General features: G+C 36.4%; 1 protein-coding gene across 1 annotated transcript in view; it reads right to left on the bottom strand.

Moving 5' to 3' along the window:
- The window catches only part of LOC128650021 (UPF0462 protein C4orf33 homolog), a 240,790-nt gene extending 219,551 nt beyond the window's left edge, over positions 1 to 21,239 (bottom strand). The window contains exon 1 of the mRNA XM_053703663.1: positions 21,161 to 21,239. Within this exon, the coding sequence (XP_053559638.1) occupies positions 21,161 to 21,231 (71 nt within the window). The 5' untranslated portion in view covers positions 21,232 to 21,239. The remainder of the gene's footprint in view (positions 1 to 21,160) is intronic.
- Positions 21,240 to 22,170: the final 931 nt, after the last annotated feature.

Raw genomic sequence — 22,170 nt, 5'->3', positions numbered from 1 at the left:
CCTGGGCTTCCTCTGTGATGCATGCCTCTGTTGTCCGGAGTGTATTGTGCCTTGTCTGCGCTCCTGCCCTACACCACTGGGCCCAGCCACTTGTTCATCTTCAACAAAGTTGCTGGGTCCACCCACCCCATCTTCCTCTCCCCCTTCCACTCCCCCTTTCTCTCTAGTTCCTCTCCCCCTTTCTCTCCCCCTCCCTGTCCCTCTCTCCTGCCTAACCTGCTCCCTAACCTCCTCCATAACCTGCTCCCTAACCTGCTGAGTAACCTGCTGCGTAATAAGCTGTAAGAGCTCCTCGCTGATCTCCTGCCTCGGCTCTCCCCTAGCCCTCCTTCCCACCATACTCGTTCAAATGTGAAAGTGCCCAACTGAAAGGGGGGCAATATAATGAACTAAAAGTAAAAAGTGCTCAAACTGTGAATGGTCTTCAAAAAATAGGATAAGTGGTATTAATTAACAGATAAACGTATAAAAAAGGATTAAATGAGGGTATATAAACAATAAGTTGGTGTAAATCAGCCAAATACAAACTATGGGATGGGTATGGGATTAAAGGGAATGGGGTATGGAGTGTATGTGTGTGTATGTAGTGCTACTGATATGCGTATGTATGTATTGAATGTGGTTGCATGTAAATGTGTTTATGTAATGTACCAAACAACAGCACGCGCACACTCACCCAGACAAACTCTCACTCTCTCTCACTAACTAACTCTCACTCTCACTAACTAACTCTCACTCTCTCACTAACTAACTCTCTGTCTCTAACTAAATCTCACTCACTAACTCTCACTCACTCTCTGTCTCTCACTAACTAACTCTCACTCACTAACTCTCTGTCTCTCACTAACTAACTCGCTAACTCTCTGAAACCTCCAACGCCTAGACCTGCAGCTATCTCAAAAAAGCAATACAGTCAAAGAACACATGTTTCTAGAGTGTTTATATACCCTATGCAAATGTTTAATGATGTACCGGTGTAAGTAAAGGAGGTTTAGGTGTACTTTAGTGATGATTTGCATGTGTGCAATGTGTAGTAGTTGTTTTAATTTGTGCATGCTCATATGGAGTTTGTAAATGCCCATATGTATTTGTGGAACGTGTACAATGCAATGATGTCATAGTGATTGATTTGCATAACATTCTCCTAATTTAGTATCCCAAAATCTAAATAATGATTTCTGTTCGTATCGTATTAGTTAAGTGTTGTAAATGTTTATTTTGTAATAATGTTTTGTAATTGTCAATGCGAATGTTTTGTTTGTGTATCAGTATGCAATTCCTTTTTCATGTTATTTTTTTCTGTGATGCAGAGCGCCACGTATTTTCATAATCCTTGCTTAGTGCAAATGTTGTGTAGTGTTAGTAGTAAAGTATTGTGAATGTTGAATGTGTATGTGCTATGTTGTGTGATCGATTGTTGTTTGTCCATTTGATCTGATTTTAGTTTGTGTCCAAGATGTTGTATGCGTGATATGACAGAGCAGTGTGTAGTTCTCGCGATATCGAGTGTTAGAAGACAAATCTGTGTATTCTTCAATTTGCATTGATTTCTATGGGAGATTCCATTACACATCCGTGATTCCGCTTTGGAAATAAACGTGGTACTCAAATTACCGTGATGCGTAACAAGGTTCTTTTCAGACTTGTAATCCCGACGTCATGAAAAGTGTGCAATGAATATAACGCACATACTCATTGCGAACAGCCATTACGCGATAACTTGTTATCTAGCTGTAAGTTAGAAATGAGTTGGTCCTGTAGTTTTGAAGAGAGAAACACGGAGACGCAGCCAGCAGGCTACACTAGCAAACCGGAAATGACAAAGTCAAACTCCAAAAGCTACCGGGTAGCGGTCTGCAGATTCAAAATAATTCCCCAAAAACATGCACAGAGTGCCATAGCCAATGCGGTGGATCAGACCGCTGTATGATACAGAGGCAACAGAAATGGACGGCAGGCACTACATCCAAGACTCCAGGTAAAAAAACTTCAAAATTTATTGAGACAAAGGTAAAAAGGTGTGCAGACAAGACTGGTAAAACAAATGCTTTGTAGTCTGACGCGTTTCGCGCCCCCTACAGGTGCTTACTCATAGATAGGGATCTCTATAGATACCCAAACTATTTATGTGGTGCGAGTCACAGGGTTAACTGTTTAACTACCGCACCACATAATGGCAATAGGTTAATAACAAAGAGCATGGTACTAGATATGAGAATTTTTCATTACAATGGCTTGAGAGTATTTGTAACATGTTACTGATAGCCCTAGAACATCTATATACATAAAGCATTCTTAATTTGTCAATGTGTAAAGCAATATAAATGAAAATAATAATATATATATGAAAATGTACATTAATATAGAGAGACAACATTGTAACAGTTTAGCACATACTTGCATATGTAGTTTCTTCATGCTTATCATGAAAAAAGGTGTAATATCTTCATATAAATTGGGACTGACTGACTGATGCACTGGAATTAAAAAGTTGGAGAGAACAGGAAAGGTATCAAAGCATATAAAACCGTATATGGATGAATGTACAAATAATGCAAATATAAATATATATATATATATATATATGAAAACACAGATCATAGAAAGATCATAAAAGGATCATTAAAAGAATTACATATATGCTACCATATTCTATTCTATACTGTTTTAAACTGTTTTATAGCTTTATATGATTGAATTAAAAAAATCAATCTATGGCTAAGTTAGTCACCAGAATAGATAAGGGAACAGAAAGGGTAAAAGAATAAGAGAACCAGAGTGGTTAATATAGAGACTAATTGTCTATAAAGAAATTTATATTGCACTCCCTATTCATACCAGAAGGGCTCAGTGTTTTGAGTTTAAGAATCCAATATAGCTCCTTTTTCTCCAAAATCTTTGCCTTATACCATCCTCTAGGGGGCAAAGTAACTATATCAATAATCTGTAATGATAGATTAGCAATGTGAGTAAAATTAAAATTGTTAAAATGATTAGCGACAGCAGAATCTTTGTTATAATTCTTTACGACCCTGACATGTTCATTGTGCCTAGTCCTGAGCATTCTTGTAGTTTTACCTACATACTGGCAAAAACAGAGATTACATGTTAGAAGATAGACAACATATTGTGAACTGCAGTTCCCATAGAACTTCATTTCAAAGGTCCTATTAGTGGCCTGACTTCTAAACTTACTACCTACGCATATATTGGGACATGCATAACAGATTCTACTTCCACATTTATATGTTCCTATTTTATTTAGCCATGTGCCTTGGATTTTTTTCTCCTTATTATTGATCTGACTAGGTGACAGCATTTGTGCTAGAGTCCTTGACTTTTTTGGGACAAATTTACACTTCTCAATATATGGCTGTAACATATCATCTGCTTTTAGTAAATGTAGATGTTTCTTAAGTATATTAATAATGTCATCATATTGCTGACTATATGCAGTGGAAAAGAATATGGAATCATCAAACTTAGTATCGGATTTGGAGCTATTCTTTACCACAGATGTTTCCACCTTCTTGATTTTTTCCCTGCAAGGTTCTAAGAAATGGTACCTATATCCTCGTTTCAAAAGTCTATTTCTATGTTCTATAGACTGTGTATCATAAATATGGTCATCTTTTGTATTTCTTCTGAGCCTCAAGAATTGAGATTTAGGTATTGATTTTATTAAGTGGTTAGGTTGTTGAGAGGTGGCATGCAGGATCGTATTTCCTGCAGTTGGTTTCCGATATGTTTTGGTGGCTTTTTTGCCATCTCCAATGTACAAACTTAAATCCAGATAGTTAACCTGTTCGCCACTATATTGCCCTGTGAACCTCAGCCCTAACGCATTGTCATTACAGTAGGCTAAGAAAGCATTAAGTTGTAAATCATCTACAGGGTTCTTAATTATGAGGAGCAGGTCATCTATGTATCGTACAAATAGTACAATCCTATCTTGCCAGGGATTATGGGAAGAGTATATAAACTTTTGTTCCCACCAGGCTACAAAAATATTTGCGAAAGAGGGCGCAAATTTTGCGCCCATGGCAGTGCCATGTGTTTGAAAACAAAATTCATCATTAAACATAAAAAAATTATGTGACAGCAAAAAACGCAAAGTACTGCATATAAACTCTACATATTCATGAGATAATTTGTGATCTTTCAACAAAAAATACTCAATAGCCTGTATTCCCAGATGTTGTGGTATTCATGTATATAGTGAAACTATATCCATAGTGACCCACGTATAACCTGGCTGCCACTCAATCTGATCCAAAGTAAGCAAGAGGTGTGAGGTATCCCTCAGGTCGGACATTTGGTTAACTGCATAGGGCTGGAGTATGCTATCTAGCCATTCAGCTAGTGGCTAAAAATGTGAGCCTATACCAGCCACTATGGGCCTACCTGGGGGATTCTCAACACTCTTGTGAATCTTTGGTACGTGATGAAAGATAGGGCACATAGGATATTGGGGCACCAATGTGTCCATATCTTTTTCTTTGAAAATACCCAATGTAATTCCTTCCCCAAAAATTTTGATTAATTTTGCTTGAAATACCTTGGTGGGATTGAAATTAATTTTTCTGTATACTTTCGTATTTGATAATTGTCTATAGGCTTCGTCAAAATATAATGACTTGTCCATAACTACTATGCTGCCCCCCTTATCTGAGTTGTGTATAACTATTTCTTTGTTATTCATCAGGCTATTTAAAGCCTTACACTCTTTAAATGTCAGATTTAGGGGGGCAGCACTAGTACTTGATGATTTCTCCAACTCAAAAATGTCCTGTTGGACAGATTTCTGGAATGCATTTATCAAAATTATGTTTCTGGGGTGGTGGTAAAATTTCAGATTGTGAAATTTCTGAACTTTCATTTAAAAGGCTGTTCAGACATGTGATAGCACAAGCGTCTCCAAATTCTAAGTGAGGAGTGGAATTGGATTTTCTATCATGTGGGCTAGTTTTATTGATTGTGTAGTCATTATTTAGTGGGTCAGTATCCCTCATATTTTCTCTACCTCCAGTATGTGCAAAAAACCTGTGTCCCAATATATGCGTAGGTAGTAAGTTTAGAAGTCAGGCCACTAATAGGACCTTTGAAATGAAGTTCTATGGGAACTGTAGTTCACATTATGTAGTCTATCTTCTAACATGTAATCTCTGTTTTTGCCAGTATGTAGGTAAAACTACAAGAATGCTCAGGACTAGGCACAATGAACATGTCAGGGACGTAAAGAATTATAGCAAAGATTCTGCTGTAGCTAATCATTTTAACAACTTTCATTTTACTCACATTGCTAATCTATCATTACAGATTATTGATATAGTTACTTTGCCCCCTAGAGGAGGGGATAAGGCAAAGATTTTGGAGAAAAAGGAGCTATATTGGATTATTAAACTCAAAACACTGAGCCCTTTTGGTATGAATAGGGAGTGCGATATAAATTTCTTTATAGACAATTAGTATCTATATTAAGCACTCTGGTTCTCTTATTCTTTTACCCTTTCCCTTATCTATTCTGGTGACTAATTTAGCCATAGATTAATTTTTTAATTCAATCATATAAAGCCATAAAACCATTTAAAACAGTATAGAATAGAATATGGTAGCATATATGTAATTCTTTTAATGATCCTTTTATGATCTTTCTATGATCTGTGTTTTCATATATATATATATATTTATATTTGCATTATTTGTACATTCATCCATATATGGTTTTATATGCTTTGATACCTTTCCTGTTCTCTCCAACTTTTTAATTCCAGTGCATCAGTCAGTCAGTCCCAATTTATATGAAGATATTACACCTTTTTTCATGATAAGCATGAAGAAACTACATATGCAAGTATGTGCTAAACTGTTACAATGTTGTCTCTCTATGTTAATGTACATTTTCAAATATATATTATTATTTTCATTTATATTGCTTTACACAGTGACAAATTAAGAATGCTTTATGTATATAGATGTTCTAGGGCTATCAGCAACATGTTACAAATACTCTCAAGCCATTGTAATTATAAATTCTCGTATCTAGTACCATGCTCTTTGATTTTAACCTATTGCCATTATGTGGTGCAGTAGTTAAACAGTTAACCCTGTGACTCGCACCACATAAATAGTTTGGGTATCTACAGAGATCCCTATCTATGAGTAAGCGCCTGTAGGGGGCGCAAAAGGCGTCAGACTGCACAGCATGTGTTTTACCTGCCATGTCTGCACACATTTTTAACTTTGTCTCAATACATTTTGAAGTTTTTTTTTACCCGGAGTCTTGGATGTAGTGCCTGCCGTCCATTTCTGTTGCCTCTGTATCATACAGCGGTCTGATCCACCGCATTGGCTACGGCACTCTGTGCATGTTTTGGGGGAATTATTTTGAATCTGCTGACTGCTACCCGGTAGCTTTTGGAGTCGGGACTTCGTCATTTCTGGTTTGCTAGTGTAACCTGCTGGCTGCGTCTCCGTGTTTCTCTCTTCACTGCAAGGATCTTTCCAAAGCGCTTGGCCAGCAGCTACACTTTTGGGACTGACATACTGATATTGATACTGATCTGCGACCTAATACTACGAACTTTTAAGTACGTTTTTTACTCAATTTATTTACAATGAATACTGTATATACCGGTAAAGGCTTTGAAATATATGTGGTTTCACACACTGACGTTTGAAGACCGGTGACAACTATTTTCGTTATTGAGTAAAAAAAGGCACAGGTCTTAAAAAAAGCCATAGGTCTGATGTAATGCGGTATAAAGCTTGATAACAACTCTGCTTGCAATAATATTGGTCGCTATAACGCCTGTCCCTCTAAAACATAAATACCGGAACTTTTCTCCTAATAACTGCACATATAACATTACTCATACACATTTTGCAGACATGGCAGGGCTAGATACGGGAGGCTTGAATATAGCTGAAACTCCCATTGAAACCACTGCTGCTAGCATTATTATATATGAAAGTGAGTCACAACATAAACAACAACATATTGATGAATGTCATGATATGTTTGATATGAGGACAATACAGCAATACTTTGATAAAATATTTGCTGAGAATAAAGACACACAAGAAAGCACAGACATAAAAAGGACTTTTAAGAATCTAGAACGCTATATGAGTATGGATTTAAGATACATGTGGGACATAGTGGCATTCCAAAAGTATCTAGACTACCAGCGTATACCAAGGGGATTGAGAATTAAAAAGTACCCATCCTTTGAATTTGAAGATAATGAGGATCAAGATGATTGGAATGAAGCTCTAACAGAATGTTCCTTAAAATTGATTAACATTCTCATCAGAGTAAAAGGGAAGAAAAGGGATACAATTAAACCTATAATTGCTCAAATGAAAGATGAATTAAAATCTTTGGAAGACAATGAGCAATATCATAAATATAATCTTAATATGAATGAATCATTAAAGAAATTGGATGGTGAACAGGCCCTGAGAAAAGGGAACAAGTTTAACAGAGACAAAGAAGACTACGATGAGAAAAGAGTATATGATTGGGCGGCCGTGAGACAACAAAGGCGACTGACAAAAAAGAGGATCTTTAATAATAAAAATAACAAACAATCCAACAACCAAAAACTACAAGACCCAAACATGAACTCTAACTCAAATAAAACCAAAGATATTCCTAAATCCATTCTAAAAAATAAGCACAAACAAGGTAGCAAAAAGTAGTCTTCAGCACAGATGAAGGGGAATCCACAGACTCTGATGCCACCTTCAAAAGCATTGCAGCATCAACGATGTCTTCTTCCCTCTCTTCTCTTTCCTCTATTTCCTCTCCATCCTCTTCCCCTCCCCTTTCTCCCTCTATTTCTCCTTCTACTTCTCTTTTTTTAGGAGAACCTGCGATGTAGGAACCTCCACCGGTTGTACGACCAAAAACAAGAAAGGTGCTGCAAAAAGAAAAAGAAGACGAAGAAGGTGGAAAAATAAAAGGAGAAGCAAAGAACAAAAAGAACAAGAGACATTAATTAATTAATGACTTTAATTATGTAGATATTATGGATAATGAGTAAACATCTAAAAGTTTAGTTAACATATCCCATTATAATATCACACAAGATGAAGTTAATTTGCTTTCTAAAGGGTTGGGGTTTGCTCCTACTAGTAGCTTTTCCAGCTTTAATACGTTGCTGGACATAAATTTGTTCGCAAACTAGCATTTAAGAAGTTTTTTGCACACACTGGAGGTAGAGAAAATATGAGGGATACTGACCCACTAAATAATGACTACACAATCAATAAAACTAGCCCACATGATAGAAAATCCAATTCCACTCCTCACTTAGAATTTGGAGACGCTTATGCTATCACATGTCTGAACAGCCTTTTAAATGAAAGTTCAGAAATTTCACAATCTGAAATTTCACCACCACCCCAGAAACATAATTCTGACTTTTATCCTATTAGTCATAGAGGTCCACTGTAAATGCATTCCAGAAATCTGTCCAACAGGACATTTTTGAGTTGGAGAAATCATCAAGTACTAGTGCTGCCCCCCTAAACCTTACATTTAAAGAGCGTAAGGCTTTAAATAGACTGTTGAATAAATAAGAAATAGTTATACGCAACTCAGATAAGGGGGGCAGCATAGTAGTTATGGACAAGTCATTATATTTTGACGAAGCCTATAGACAATTATCAGATACGAAAGTATACAGGAAACTTAATTTCAATCCCACCAAGGTATTTCAAGAAAAATTAATCAAAATTGTTGGGGAAGGAATTACATTGGGTATTTTCAAAGAAAAAGATATGGACACATTGGTGCCCCAATATCCTATGTGCCCTATCTTTCATCACGTACCAAAGATTCACAAGAGTGTTGAGAATCCCCCAGGTAGGCCCATAGTGGCTGGTATAGGCTCACTTTTTGAGCCACTAGCCGAATGGCTAGATAGCATACTCCAGCCCTATGCAGTTAACCAAATGTCCTACCTGAGGGATACCTCACACCTCTTGCTTACTTTGGATCAGATTGAGTGGCAGCCAGGTTATACGTGGGTAACTATGGATATAGTTTCACTATATACATCAATACCACAACATCTGGGAATACAGGCTATTGAGTACTTTTTGTTGAAAGATCACAAATTATCTCATGAATATGTAGATTTTATATGCAGTACTTTGCGTTTTTTTGCTGTCACATAATTATTTTATGTTTAATGATGAATTTTTTTTACAAACACGTGGCACTGCCATGGGCGCAAAATTTGCGCCCTCTTTCGCAAATATTTTTGTAGCCTGGTGGGAACAAAAGTTTATATACTCTTCCCATAATCCCTGGCAAGATAGGATTGTACTATTTGTACGATACATAGATGACCTGCTCCTCATAATTAAGAACCCTGTAGATGATTTACAACTTAATGCTTTCTTAGCCTACTGTAATGACAATGAGTTAGGGCTGAGGTTCACAGGGCAATATAGTGGCGAACAGGTTAACTATCTGGATTTAAGTTTGTACATTGGAGATGGCAAAAAAGCCACCAAAACATATCGGAAACCAACTGCGGGAAATACGATCCTGCATGCCACCTCTCAACAACCTAACCACTTAATAAAATCAATACCTAAATCTCAATTCTTGAGGCTCAGAAGAAATACAAAAGATGACCATATTTATGATACACAGTCTATAGAACATAGAAATAGACTTTTGAAACAAGGATATAGGTACCATTTCTTAGAACCTTACAGGGAAAAAATCAAGAAGGTGGAAACATCTGTGGTAAAGAATAGCTCCAAATCCGATACTAAGTTTGATGATTCCATATTCTTTTCCACTGCATATAGTCAGCAATATGATGACATTATTAACATACTAAAGAAACATCTACATTTACTAAAAGCAGATGATATGTTACAGCCATATATTGAGAAGTGTAAATTTGTCCCAATAAAGTCAAGGACTCTAGCACAAATGCTGTCACCTAGTCAGATAAATAAAAAGGACAAAAAATCCAAGGCACATGGCTAAATAAAATAGGAACATATAAATGTGGAAGTAAAATCTGTTATGCATGTCCCAATATATGCGTAGGTAGTAAGTTTAGAAGTCAGGTCACTAATAGGACCTTTGAAATGAAGTTCTATGGGAACTGCAGTTCACAATATGTAGTCTATCTTCTAACATGTAATCTCTGTTGTTGCCAGTATGTAGGTAAAACTACAAGAATGCTCAGGACTAGGCACAATGAACATGTCAGGGACGTAAAGAATTATAACAAAGATTCTGCTGTAGCTAATCATTTTAACAATTTTCATTTTACTCACATTCCTAACCTATTATTACAGATTACTGATATAGTTACTTTGCCCCCTAGAGGATGGGATAAGGCAAAGATTTTGGAGAAAAAGGAGCTATATTGGATTCTTAAACTCAAAACACTGAGCCCTTTTGGTATGAATAGGGAGTGTGATATAAATTTCTTTATAGACAATTAGTCTCTATATTAACCACTCTGGTTCTCTTATTCTTTTACCCTTTCTGTTCCCTTATCTATTCTGGTGACTAACTTAGCCATAGATTGATTTTTTTAATTCAATCATATAAAGCCATAAAACAGTTTAAAACAGTATAGAATAGAATATGGTAGCATATATTTAATTCTTTTAATGATCCTTTTATGATCTTTCTATGATCTGTGTTTTCATATATATATATATATATATATTTATATTTGCATTATTTGTACATTCATCCATATATGGTTTTATATGCTTTGATACCTTTCCTGTTCTCTCCAACTTTTTAATTCCAGTGCATCAGTCAGTCAGTCCCAATTTATATGAAGATATTACACCTTTTTTCATGATAAGCATGAAGAAACTACATATGCAAGTATGTGCTAAACTGTTACAATATTGTCTCTCTATGTTAATGTACATTTTCATATATATATATTATTTTCATTTATATTGCTCTACACAGTGACAAATTAAGAATGCTTTATGTATATAGATGTTCTAGGGCTATCAGCAACATGTTACAAATACTCTCAAGCCGTTGTAATTAAAAATTCTCATATCTAGTACCATGCTCTTTGTTTTTAACCTATTGCCATTATGTGGTGCGGTAGTTAAACAGTTAACCCTGTGACTCGCACCACATAAATAGTTTGGGTATCTACAGAGATCCCTATCTATGAGTTAGCACCTGTAGGGGGCGCGAAATGCATCCGACTACACAGCATGTGTTTTATCTGCCATGTCTGCACACCTTTTTAACTTTGTCTAAATCAATTTTGAAGTTTTTTTACCCGGAGTCTTGGATGTAGTGCCTGCCGTCCATTTCTGTTGGTCCTGTAGTTTTGTTTCTGTTCCCCTTGCTAGGTCCCACGGAGTGTTGGATTATCGTCCATTCATACATTTATTGGGCCAGGCGAGTGGCAATGATGAATGACGGGGGGGAGTCAGCTAGGACTTGATGGGAATGCAGTTCGGATCTGTTAGTTTGGTTTTCATGGCTTAAGATGGGACCAGGTTATTGTTAAAGTTGTGGAATACGCTAGATTATTTATGCCTCCGAGCTGTTGGTGATTCATTGCGGGGGGGAATGACTTGGGCTTCATCTCTCTACAAGATTTGGTAGCAGGCGTTAAAAGGGATTTGCTCAGATTATTGGCTCTGTTTCCTGGTCTAATTTTAGTGTGGTCCGAGATAGAGCCTAGGTTAAACTGGAGGGCAGCTTGGGATGTGCATAGGTTAGGAGCTTCTAGCAGGAAGGTCAATAGAATATTGAGTAAATTTGTGGAAAAGAATGGTGGGGTGTCGATATGGCACATGGAATTTGAAGGGGAATCTGGGGAATGCTTCTTTTTTAGAGATGGGGTCCACTTAAACGAGGTCCACTTAAACGAGGTGGATCTTCATCTTTTTAATTTTAATTTGAGAGAAGGGGTTGAAAAGGTCCTGGGTGGCGGGGTCTGGCTTTAAGCCGTCCTGGTGGTGAGGGGGACTTGCCTTTTGTGGTTTGTGGAGTTCTGCTGGGGTACCTCCTGCTCAGGCACTACAATAGGACATACAAAATTTGGTTTTTCGTTATGACAGGCAGTACTTTCAGTTGACCTGTTTGCAATCATTTCTAGCTGGGGTAAAATGCACCAAAGCCCATTGCTTTGTGGTTCCTTATAACTGAGGATTACTAATAGTAAATGCCAAAATTCTCAAAGATGACATCACTACTTTGACTCTCTAGAGCAGTGTTTTTCCATTCCTCAGGACACACCAACAGGACAGATTTTCACAATATCTGAACTAGAGCACAGGTTATATATACATCTGATCAGTAACCATGGGTACTAACCTGCTCTCACCCATCAGCTGATTATTTCACCTGTTCTCTAGGTCAGATATCATGAAAATCTTGCTGGTTGGTTTACTCTGAGGACTAGGCTGCAGTTGAAAAACACTGCTCTAGAGGACTTTGTTTTGTATCAACAACCAGCCTAGCGCCATCAGGAAGTGGCAAATTCAAAGGATGCTTATTATGCTGTGGAGCTGTGATATTTATTCCACTAATATCTGTATGCAGAGATACCTCTGAAAGTTGCAAAAACCAATGCCCAATGTCATCAATGATTTAAATTTGCAAAAAAAAATATTAAAAAAATGCATACAGACCCTTAGTCACTGTTATAACATTTTTTAAAAGTTAAAGTTTGTTTTACATTTAAAATGTATATAGTGGTTAAAATCAACAATTAAAATTGTCAGTGCAGTGGCAAGGTTCTATTGTAAGCCTGAGCTAATCATTATTCATATGTTTGTATTACTGGACATGTCTGCTATATATCTGCAACTGACTAGATTCCTCTTCATTGTAATGGAGTCATTGCATTGTTTGTAACTTATTATCTAATAGGTTCTCTAGAATATATTTGGTCTCTCACTTGAGATTTGTCACTCATATGTTTCACAGCATTTTTTTAAATTAGAAAAATCCTTCTTTATTTATTTATTTGTAATATGTAAAGAGGCAATTTGGCCACTCACCGGTTGCTTACTAGAGTCTCCCTTAATGTTTGTGCCTATGACCCTCCTTATGTTACTAGTTATACACTTATTACTAGTTAGTTTATTCCATAAATTAAAGACTATTCCTAAATTAAATGATTGTAATAGTTTTCCACATGTCTTTGTAAATATTACTTTATTTAGCATCACAAGAGAGGAATGGGATATAATAGTGAAGCATGTTAAGACCAGTACAATGCTTAATTGTGCAGGAAAAAAGGAAGATTCTAATTTACTTTGCAAATTGCTAGTTAGACCTCGTCTTCAGAAGAATATAAATAAACTAGAAACTGGTATAACAGTACAAGGTCTAAAAAATAAAACTTAAAAGAAACACCTCATCACTTTAAATCAGGGGTGGGCAAGACGTGGACCACGGTCTACCAGTGGACCACGGGTGCATTTGGAGGTGATCGCCTGGATTTTCAAAGCCTGCATAGTAAGAGAAAGATTTTACCACCATAGATGTGTGAGAAATCTATCTCTTCCTTATGCTAACTGCTAAATATGCTGCCTATCAGCACGCAGGACTCATATTGTGCCTCTTCAATAGACAGAGACAAGAAGTTTCCGATTGGCAGATAACAGACCCCCCCCCCTTCATTATGGGCTTGTCTCTGGTATATTTTTCTACTGCTCTGATTGGCTGCCCGCTCAAGGCCAGAGGAGCTCTAAGCTATGGCAAAAGGAGTAAGGAGGGTATTGCCGGATGCTGGAAGGCACAATCATCCCAGAGCCTGTAGTCAGAGATTATGCAGAAGGTTCACCCCGGAGCCTATAGTCAGCGATTATGCAGAAGGTAGGAAACTCCAACGTTCATAGGTGGACACTGACTTAGAATCTAAGGAGAGTTTGGTCTGAAAGGGATCTGCTAATGTTCGTCTGCTATACAGCACTGTCAGATTCACACGGTCAGACCACACACTCCTCAGATAGAATTCCAAGTCAGTGTCCACACCCACTCCCGGTTTAGCTGCTTGTTCACTGTTGGTATTGTAGGTGAGACTTAGACACTGACCAAAGCGATCTTAAAAGACCACAATGTTTGCAATAGTTTTGTGCCCTCTACACAAGTTTGGGCAAAGTGTCACAGTGCTAAAATGATAAAAGACTTTTAATAAAACATCTGTAATTCCTAGATAAGTATAAACTTTGAGTATTGATGTAATGTGGAGTAAAGGGAGGCATGAAAGGAAAGGGAGGGACTGAAGGCTGCTACAAGTACAGTAAATGGATCGCAAAATTAATTACATATGAGCTGACCAATGATGGTGAATCATGGTGTTTTTTTCAGTTAGGTGACCATGTCACTTGGAATAAAATGTGAGGTAGCCCTTGCCTTACAAAAGTCTGCCCACCCCTGCTTTATATGGACGTTACAGCCAAAATGGAATGATCACAAGTGCATTTCACTTTTGAATAAAAGCATATTTGTGATATACATGTATTGGCAAAAATGGTTCTAGTAACTGTTATCAAATGTCAACACTAAAGCAGTGATAACTTTTACTAGAAAAATATATGTATTTTTTAACTATGTTTCTATTTAAAGATATCATTTTTCTATGTGTATTTCAATTTTGGCTGGAATGTCTCTTTATTTTGTACTGTGCATCTAAGGAGATAGAAGGCTGATATGAAATCTCATCACTTTACAAGATACTCTCCAGCCATAATTGAAATACTCACAAGTTCATTTCACTTTTGAATAGAAGCATGATTGTACTATACATGTATTAGTAAAAATGTTTCTAGTAAACATTTACTTTATACCATGCACTTTACTATGCTCTGTGCACCAGCATTTTAAACACAGTGCTAGTTCCGATAGTCTAAGGTGCTTGTATCATTTGGTAACAACTTCATTTGCATCATTGCTAACAGGATATAAGCCCCACTAGCTCTCTGAGCAGCTGAAGTATTTAAAATGCTGGTGCACTTAGAATATCTAGTTATGCTTCACATGCACATGCTGAGAAAAATATTAACACTAAAACAGTGATTTTTATTATCATTTATTTGTATAGCGCCGCAAAATTCCGTAGCGCTGGATAACTTTTACTAGAAGCATTTTTGTCAATATATGTGTATTGTAAATATGTTTCTATTCAAATATATAATTTATCTATGTGTATTTAAATTTTGACTGGATTGTTCCTTTAACCCCTTAATGACCAGCGCCATACCCTGTACATTGCTGCAGTCCTGGGCTTCTCTCTGCCGCGATCTCGCTCAAAATAGCGAGATTGCATTATTTCTGCATACCTCACGAGTGGGGCACTGCAGAAATAGATTTGCAGAGTTACCGATGCAGAAAGGGCCACTCTGTGAGTGCCGATCGTTGGTGAGTGGGAAGATAAGGATGGAGCAGGTGGGCGGCCCATCGCTGAGGAGGGCAGGAGTGGGTGGGACCACTCGGCCAGGCTACAGGGAATAAAAAAATAAGAAATAAATAACTGCGTTATTGAGGGGGAAGGTGGGAGGAGGAAGTAGGGGCAATGAGGGATCCGTTAACGGAAAGGGATCTGGGAGGGGGGAGGGTATTGAGGGGGGGCAGCTACACTACAGAAAAAAATGGGTCTTTTATTTAAACAAAAAAAAAAAAAATAGCCAAATTTGTAGCAAACTGGGTACTGGCAGACAGCTGCCAGTACCTAAGATGGCGGCAAATAGGCAGAGGGGGAGAGTTATAGAGCTTTTTGGGGGGATCAGGGAAGTTAGGGGGTTAGGGGGGAACCAACACTGCAGAAAATATATTTAAAAAAAGGCTTTTATTTTCATACTGGCAGACTTTCAGCCAGTACTTAAGATGGTGGTGACAATTGTGAGTTGAGGGAGGGAAGAGAACTGTTTGAGGGGGGTCAGGGAGGGATCAAATTAACCCTACAAGCTACCTAATTAACCCCTTCACTGCTGGGCATAATACAAGTGTGGTGCGCAACGCATTTAGAGGCCTTCTAATTACCAAAAAGCAATGCCAAAGCCATATATGCCTACGATTTCTGAACAAAGGGGATCCCAGATAAGCATTTAACAACCATTTGTGCCATGATTGCACAAGCTGTAAATAATTTCAGTGAAAAAACTAAAATTGTGAAAAAGTTAAAAAAAAAATTAATTTGATTGCATTTGGCGGTGAAATGGTGGCATGAAATATACCAAAATGGGCCTAGATCAATACTTTTTGTTGTCTACTAAAAAATAAATAGTTTTGATAGGTAAATATATAGAAAGGCTATATTTCTGTTTAAATGTAGTGATGGCAAAAATGCTAAAAATGCTCTGGTCTTTTGGGGAAGTTTTGTCTGAAATGCCTGGTCCTTAAGGGGTTAATAAGTAAATCTAAGGAGAGAGAAGGCTGATATGATCGATATCTTTAGGTACATTAAAGGGATATTATACACCAAAATTAATATAGGCTATTTAAATAAAGCATTAAGTGTAGATAAAATTTGTGTGTGAGAAGTATAGGTCCCTGTGCGTAAAAGCTAATTAATTACATGGTAACCACCCTGTGCAGCAGAAGAGGCATAGCTGTCTGATTTTAGGCAAATTAGCTTCTACACACAGGGAGCTAAACTTCTCACACATATCTCAGTAAAATATGTTCCTGACTAGAAGGAGATTGTTTCTAAGAGAAGTGTCTGTGAGAAGTTTAGTCCGGTGAGGAGAGGGGTGAGGAGCTGCACAGTGTTACCAGAGGAGGTGGGAGACAAGCATAGCTGGTGAGTTTTAGGCAGTTCTGTGTATCTATTTTACTGTTCTTCTTATTTTACAAATAAAACAGTTTCTCAGCAGACCTCATACAACTTAGTGCATCTGCAGCTTCAGTAAGTCAGGCATGTCAGTTAGTGACTTCTGGCTATAGGCAGTTAGTTAGGGAGTGAGGGGAAAACAATAGATCAGTGATTAGAGTATAGTACGTAGGTATGCATATTCAGTGAAACACTATGCATGGTTTTTCCCATTTTTAGGAGAGTTAGCTGCAAAATAGGTAATGTATGTCAATTGCAAATTTTATATACACATAATACTTTATTTAAATAGCATACATTAATTTTGGTGTATAATGTCCCTTTAAGAGATTTAATATAGCTGAGACTGAAAGTATTTTTCCCACAAAGAGCAACACCAGAACAAGGTGTCAAGATCACAAGTCAGAGGGTATAGTAGGTTTAGCAGTAGTTTGCAGATGCGTCGTTTTATAAAACAGGTGACTGCATCATGGAATTAATTTGCATTAATTGCTAAAGGAGAAAAACTGTAGGTGAAAATATGCCTGATATATGTGTAAGATTTGTCCTAAGAATTAATTAATTAATTAATTAAGCCTAAACTTTAGAACAGAATAAGGGCAAACTCAATGTACACTTTAGTAGCCATCAAAATCTATGTATCCATATTTCTAAATGTATATGTAAATGCATTATATATATTTATTTATGCCCTTTAGTTTCTCCACATGTCAAAAACATCTAAATAGGATTATTCATTATAAATTAGTTTATATGAAACATTTAATAAACATATGTTTTATCTAATTTATGTGGATATAAAAATGTGGATATTTTATGTAGATAAAGCTAAGGCTGAAATGATTGTGGTAGAACATATTAATACACAGCTCTCTCTCTCTCTGTATTTCATAAAAAGCTTGCAGAAACTTGAAAATTTCTCATACCATGGACTCATTGGCACCTCAATTTTTCAATGCCTAAAAAAATTAATCTGTTTATACTTGAGTCTATTCCATGGTATAACAATGATGAATTAGCCAACAAGCCTAGATGACTTTCAAAATGCTATTTATCTTGACAAAATAACAATAAATTCAATTAGATGCAGGTACTGATACTGAATTCAACTAATTGCTTGGCAACTGATTAAAGATGCCACAGGCTCTTTTGACAATTCTAATGAAGAAATTTATAGCAACTGATTAATGCCACCCTAAGAAGGTGTTCAGGAACAATTTGCAGGCAGATACTTTTGATTTAGGATGTACACAGATGACAGAAGGTCCTTCAGAATACTCCGTTTTTATTACAATAAATTTGGAGGCAATAAGTCTGGTGGTTAATATTTAATCTAGGTATTTCACAAAGAATAATCTTCTAAAAATGCAGTCTATCTGTAAGAAGAAAAAAAAAAGTACGCTGAGCATCTTTCATTTGTATTGCTTTTCTGTGAAGACATGTTTACCAAGAGAAGGTGAAAAAAAGCTGAATTTATGTACAGGAGCTTTGGAAATGCGTACACAGTCAACAAAAAACATATTCTGTGTCAATATTCCGAATAATTACAGTACTAGCAAGAGAAGAGTTTATAATCAATAAAATTAATATTTTTATAATCCTTTCCAAAGGTGAGTGGAAAAAAACAAGTATTAATGTACAGGTGCAAATTTAATAGTTAAACATTTGGTATTATAAATAATGTTCTAACGCTAGCATTCATTTGTCACCTTGAATCCCTAATAGCATTTAGAAGTAATCTCATTATCCATTCCTGTTCTGTGTTGAATGTATGAAACTTGTTAACTAAGAATCTTGACACAAATTTATTAACCATATTGGTTTCTGCTACTTCGTGGGTGACAGATGTTTTGACTTGTTTTAAAGAGGAAAAGTAAGATGCAAAAAAGTGTGTTATTTTGTATAACTTGACAACCCTAATACGAATTCTGAATATAATGTATGCACTTGTTTAAAATACTTTCTCAGATGTAAAACTGCAAGATAGCTGCTTAATAAACTCATATGAATTATTTATAATTCAAACCTTTTTGGATAATAATAGCGATCATGCACCTGCATAAAAAAAACCCTGATTGTTTCATGATCGCTATTTTTTTTCAATCTCCAAGATAGATTCTATTCCAGTTGACAATGTTATCAACATTTTCCATTAATATATAGACAAATGTTTTTAGATAAATTCTATGATACGCTATTAAACTGGATTTAAATGTACTCCTTTGAAAGAAAAGTTTTAAACTGATCAATAAAATAATAGGTGCCCAAGTTTTTAAAGGGACACTCAAGTCAAAATTAAACTTTAATGATTCAGATAGAGCATACAATTTTTAACAACTTTCTAATTTGCTTCCATTAACAACATGTGCAAAGTCTTTTTATATATAGCCTTTTTGAGTCACCGGCTCCTACTGAGCATGTGCAAGAGTTCACAGAATATACGTATATGCATTTGTGATTGGCTAAAGGTTGTCATATAATACAGGGGGAGTGGAAATAGACAGAACTGAAGTTTTCAGAAAAAAATCTACTCTTTTGAAGTTCAGACTTAGGGATTCATGTACTAACAGGCGAACTTGTGAAGCTGTCCACCCGCCTTCGCTACATACGGGCAGCAGATCTGTTGAAATGTCAACACAACGTTAACTTACATCTACACGAAAAGAGCAACTGCTCGAAATGCACAAATATTTCAGTGAAAACCTGGTATTAAAATGGAGCCGTAAATTACTTTTAGCTGTAAGCGACTTCGGTAGCTTACGGTTGGAAAGCAAAAAGCCTTCTCAGGAACAAATTGCCAATAGATGTGATCAAGGCCTATGTGTTTAACACCCAAAAAGTGGTTAAACACATGGGTAAAGTCCAACATGGGTGTCACATGGCTGTATGTAACTACAACTCCTGATAGGCTAGCCAGCTGTGTCCTTCTCAAGTGCTAAAAAGCTTGTGGATACTGTTTGGGACTTAACCTATGTGTTTAAGCACTTTGCAGGGGTTAAACACATTACAAGTGGAGCACGATCAAGAGCGTACATTGTGTTATCTTTTGCGCAACCTACTAGAGAAGGTTAAATATTTTAACCAAAGTGTCTTTTTAACACATTAGTGTGCTATAAACTTTTGATAAACATCACAGGGAAAGCTACTGACATAATCAGTGGTGAGTAAAGTGTTGTGCTCAACCAATCCAAAATACCACTGTAAAATCTAGTGCTTTTTAAGACCATAAATAAACCATTATCATTAATATTCTAGCACAGAACTACTTGGACACCCCTGGCTTGGTGCATCATTGGCTTAGCACTCGTGCAATATCCAATATGAATTTTACTGTGCACCCCTATAGAAGTCTATTATGTAAGGGATTGAGAGCATCTGCACTATCCAACATGCACATTTTAGAGTGCCCTAAACTATTAAGCACTAAAAATAAATTTGGACTTGTAATATGAGCACAAAATAGAAGCTCTATTGATTGTGTTTGAACGGTTAAAGGGACAGTCTAGTCCAAAATAAACTTTCATGATTCAGATAGCGAATGTAATTGTAAACAATTTTCCAATTTACTTTTATCACCAACTGTACTTTATTCTCTTGGTATTCTTAGTTGAAAGCTAAACCTAGGAGGTTCATATGCTAATTTCTAAGCCCTTGAAGGCCGCCTCTTCTCTCAGGGAATTTTGACAGTTTTTCACCACTAGAGGGTGTTAGTTAATGTGTGTCATATAGATAGCACTGTGCTCATGCACGTGGAGTTCAGGTGAGCCAGCTCTGAGTGGCTAAAATGGATGTCTGTCAAAAGAACTGAAATAAGGGGGCAGTTTGTAGAGGCTTAGATACAAGGTAATCACAGAGGTAAAACGTGTATTTATATAACGGTGTTGGTTGTGCAAAACTAGGGAATGGGTAATAAAGGGATTATCTATCTTTATAAAAAATAAAAATTCTGGTGTAGACTGTCCCTTTAAAGCATAATAGTGCTAATATTTTGGCCCTCCACTTGTAATCTAGGCCATAGTAAGCTAGGGGAAATAATGCAAAAATTACATTAATGAATTAGAGCAATGTCATTTTAGCTGCACAATGTCCATTTAATAAGATTTCAAATAATTTTCCTGTGAGAGAAAAGCTCTCAATTTCATACTTGTCCTTATGTCTTAAATGATTCATTAAAGCATTAGAATACTCTCCAAACTTAGTGAATAAGCCCACAGTAAGACTTAAAAACGGATAGATTTTCTTCTCCATCCTTAGTGAATATAGGCAATTGTATGCTTTAGAACAAATAGTGTTGGAACCTAGTATGCCACAGTCATAATTCACAGTGATGAATGTTCTAAATAAAATCATACCTGTTGGATGGCTGGTAAACCAAGCCAGCTAAGGATGCCTCAACAACACATAAAATAAAGAAAGTCTTCATTATACACATGTGCATGAACATGTAAAACAAATTACAAGTGCTTTATATTTTTATACCCTAAATTACTTTATTATAGCCAAGTAGTTGTCAATATATTCAGTTGTTTCCAGTAAATAGCATGATTAATAGCAGCAAAAACCTTGGCTACATTAATAAGTGATAGCTAGAAATGCTGATTTGTGCTGAACAATTATTAGGGTAAACTTAATAAGTAGTCCTACAGATACAATATTTCAGCAAACCCTGACCCAGATTTATAAATTACAGTGGTCTAAAATATCAAGTCAACCTATAATCTTTATGGAAGGTTATTCACTCTACATTCTAGTTCCATTTTCTCTTCTCCAATGAAAAATCAGCACAAATAAAAGATGTGCTATCTGCCAATTCTCCTGGTTATTTTTTCTTAGATATGTCAATTTTTTTTTTATAAGGAGCAAAATATTCTCAAAAACACACTCTTATTTGGTTGTCATTTTATCAGGCTTGTTCTCTCATGAGATATTGTCACCTTTTTAATCACCTTTCAGGCTCACTTAATACATTTACTTAGCACACACTTTTCCCTTATTTTTCCCTATGTAAAATTGACTTTCAAATGTATTACTTTTCATGCCTATTTTACTGCACGTTCCTGTGCAGGAGCTCAGACAGTCACTAAATTGTAATATTGAAAGCCCCATACTTTAATATAGATAATATAGAACATAGACACAAAGGCCCTGATGATCGAAAGTGCTACGAGGTGGCAAGATAATCCAAGGGTGCATCACAGAGAGGCATTTACTATACATGCCATAGGTCGGCGATGCTGGTGATAGGTAACACCCAGCATCACCGCCCATATTGGAGATGTATAGTAAACAATCCCTTGAAATATAGCTGCTGTGCCTAACCACTAACCATAAGTACCCTTAAACCTAAGTACTGCATAGTTGC

This window comes from Bombina bombina, chromosome 2 (genome assembly GCF_027579735.1).
Source record: "Bombina bombina isolate aBomBom1 chromosome 2, aBomBom1.pri, whole genome shotgun sequence".
NCBI lineage: Eukaryota > Metazoa > Chordata > Amphibia > Anura > Bombinatoridae > Bombina > Bombina bombina.
This window is presented reverse-complemented; position numbering and strand designations above follow the sequence as displayed.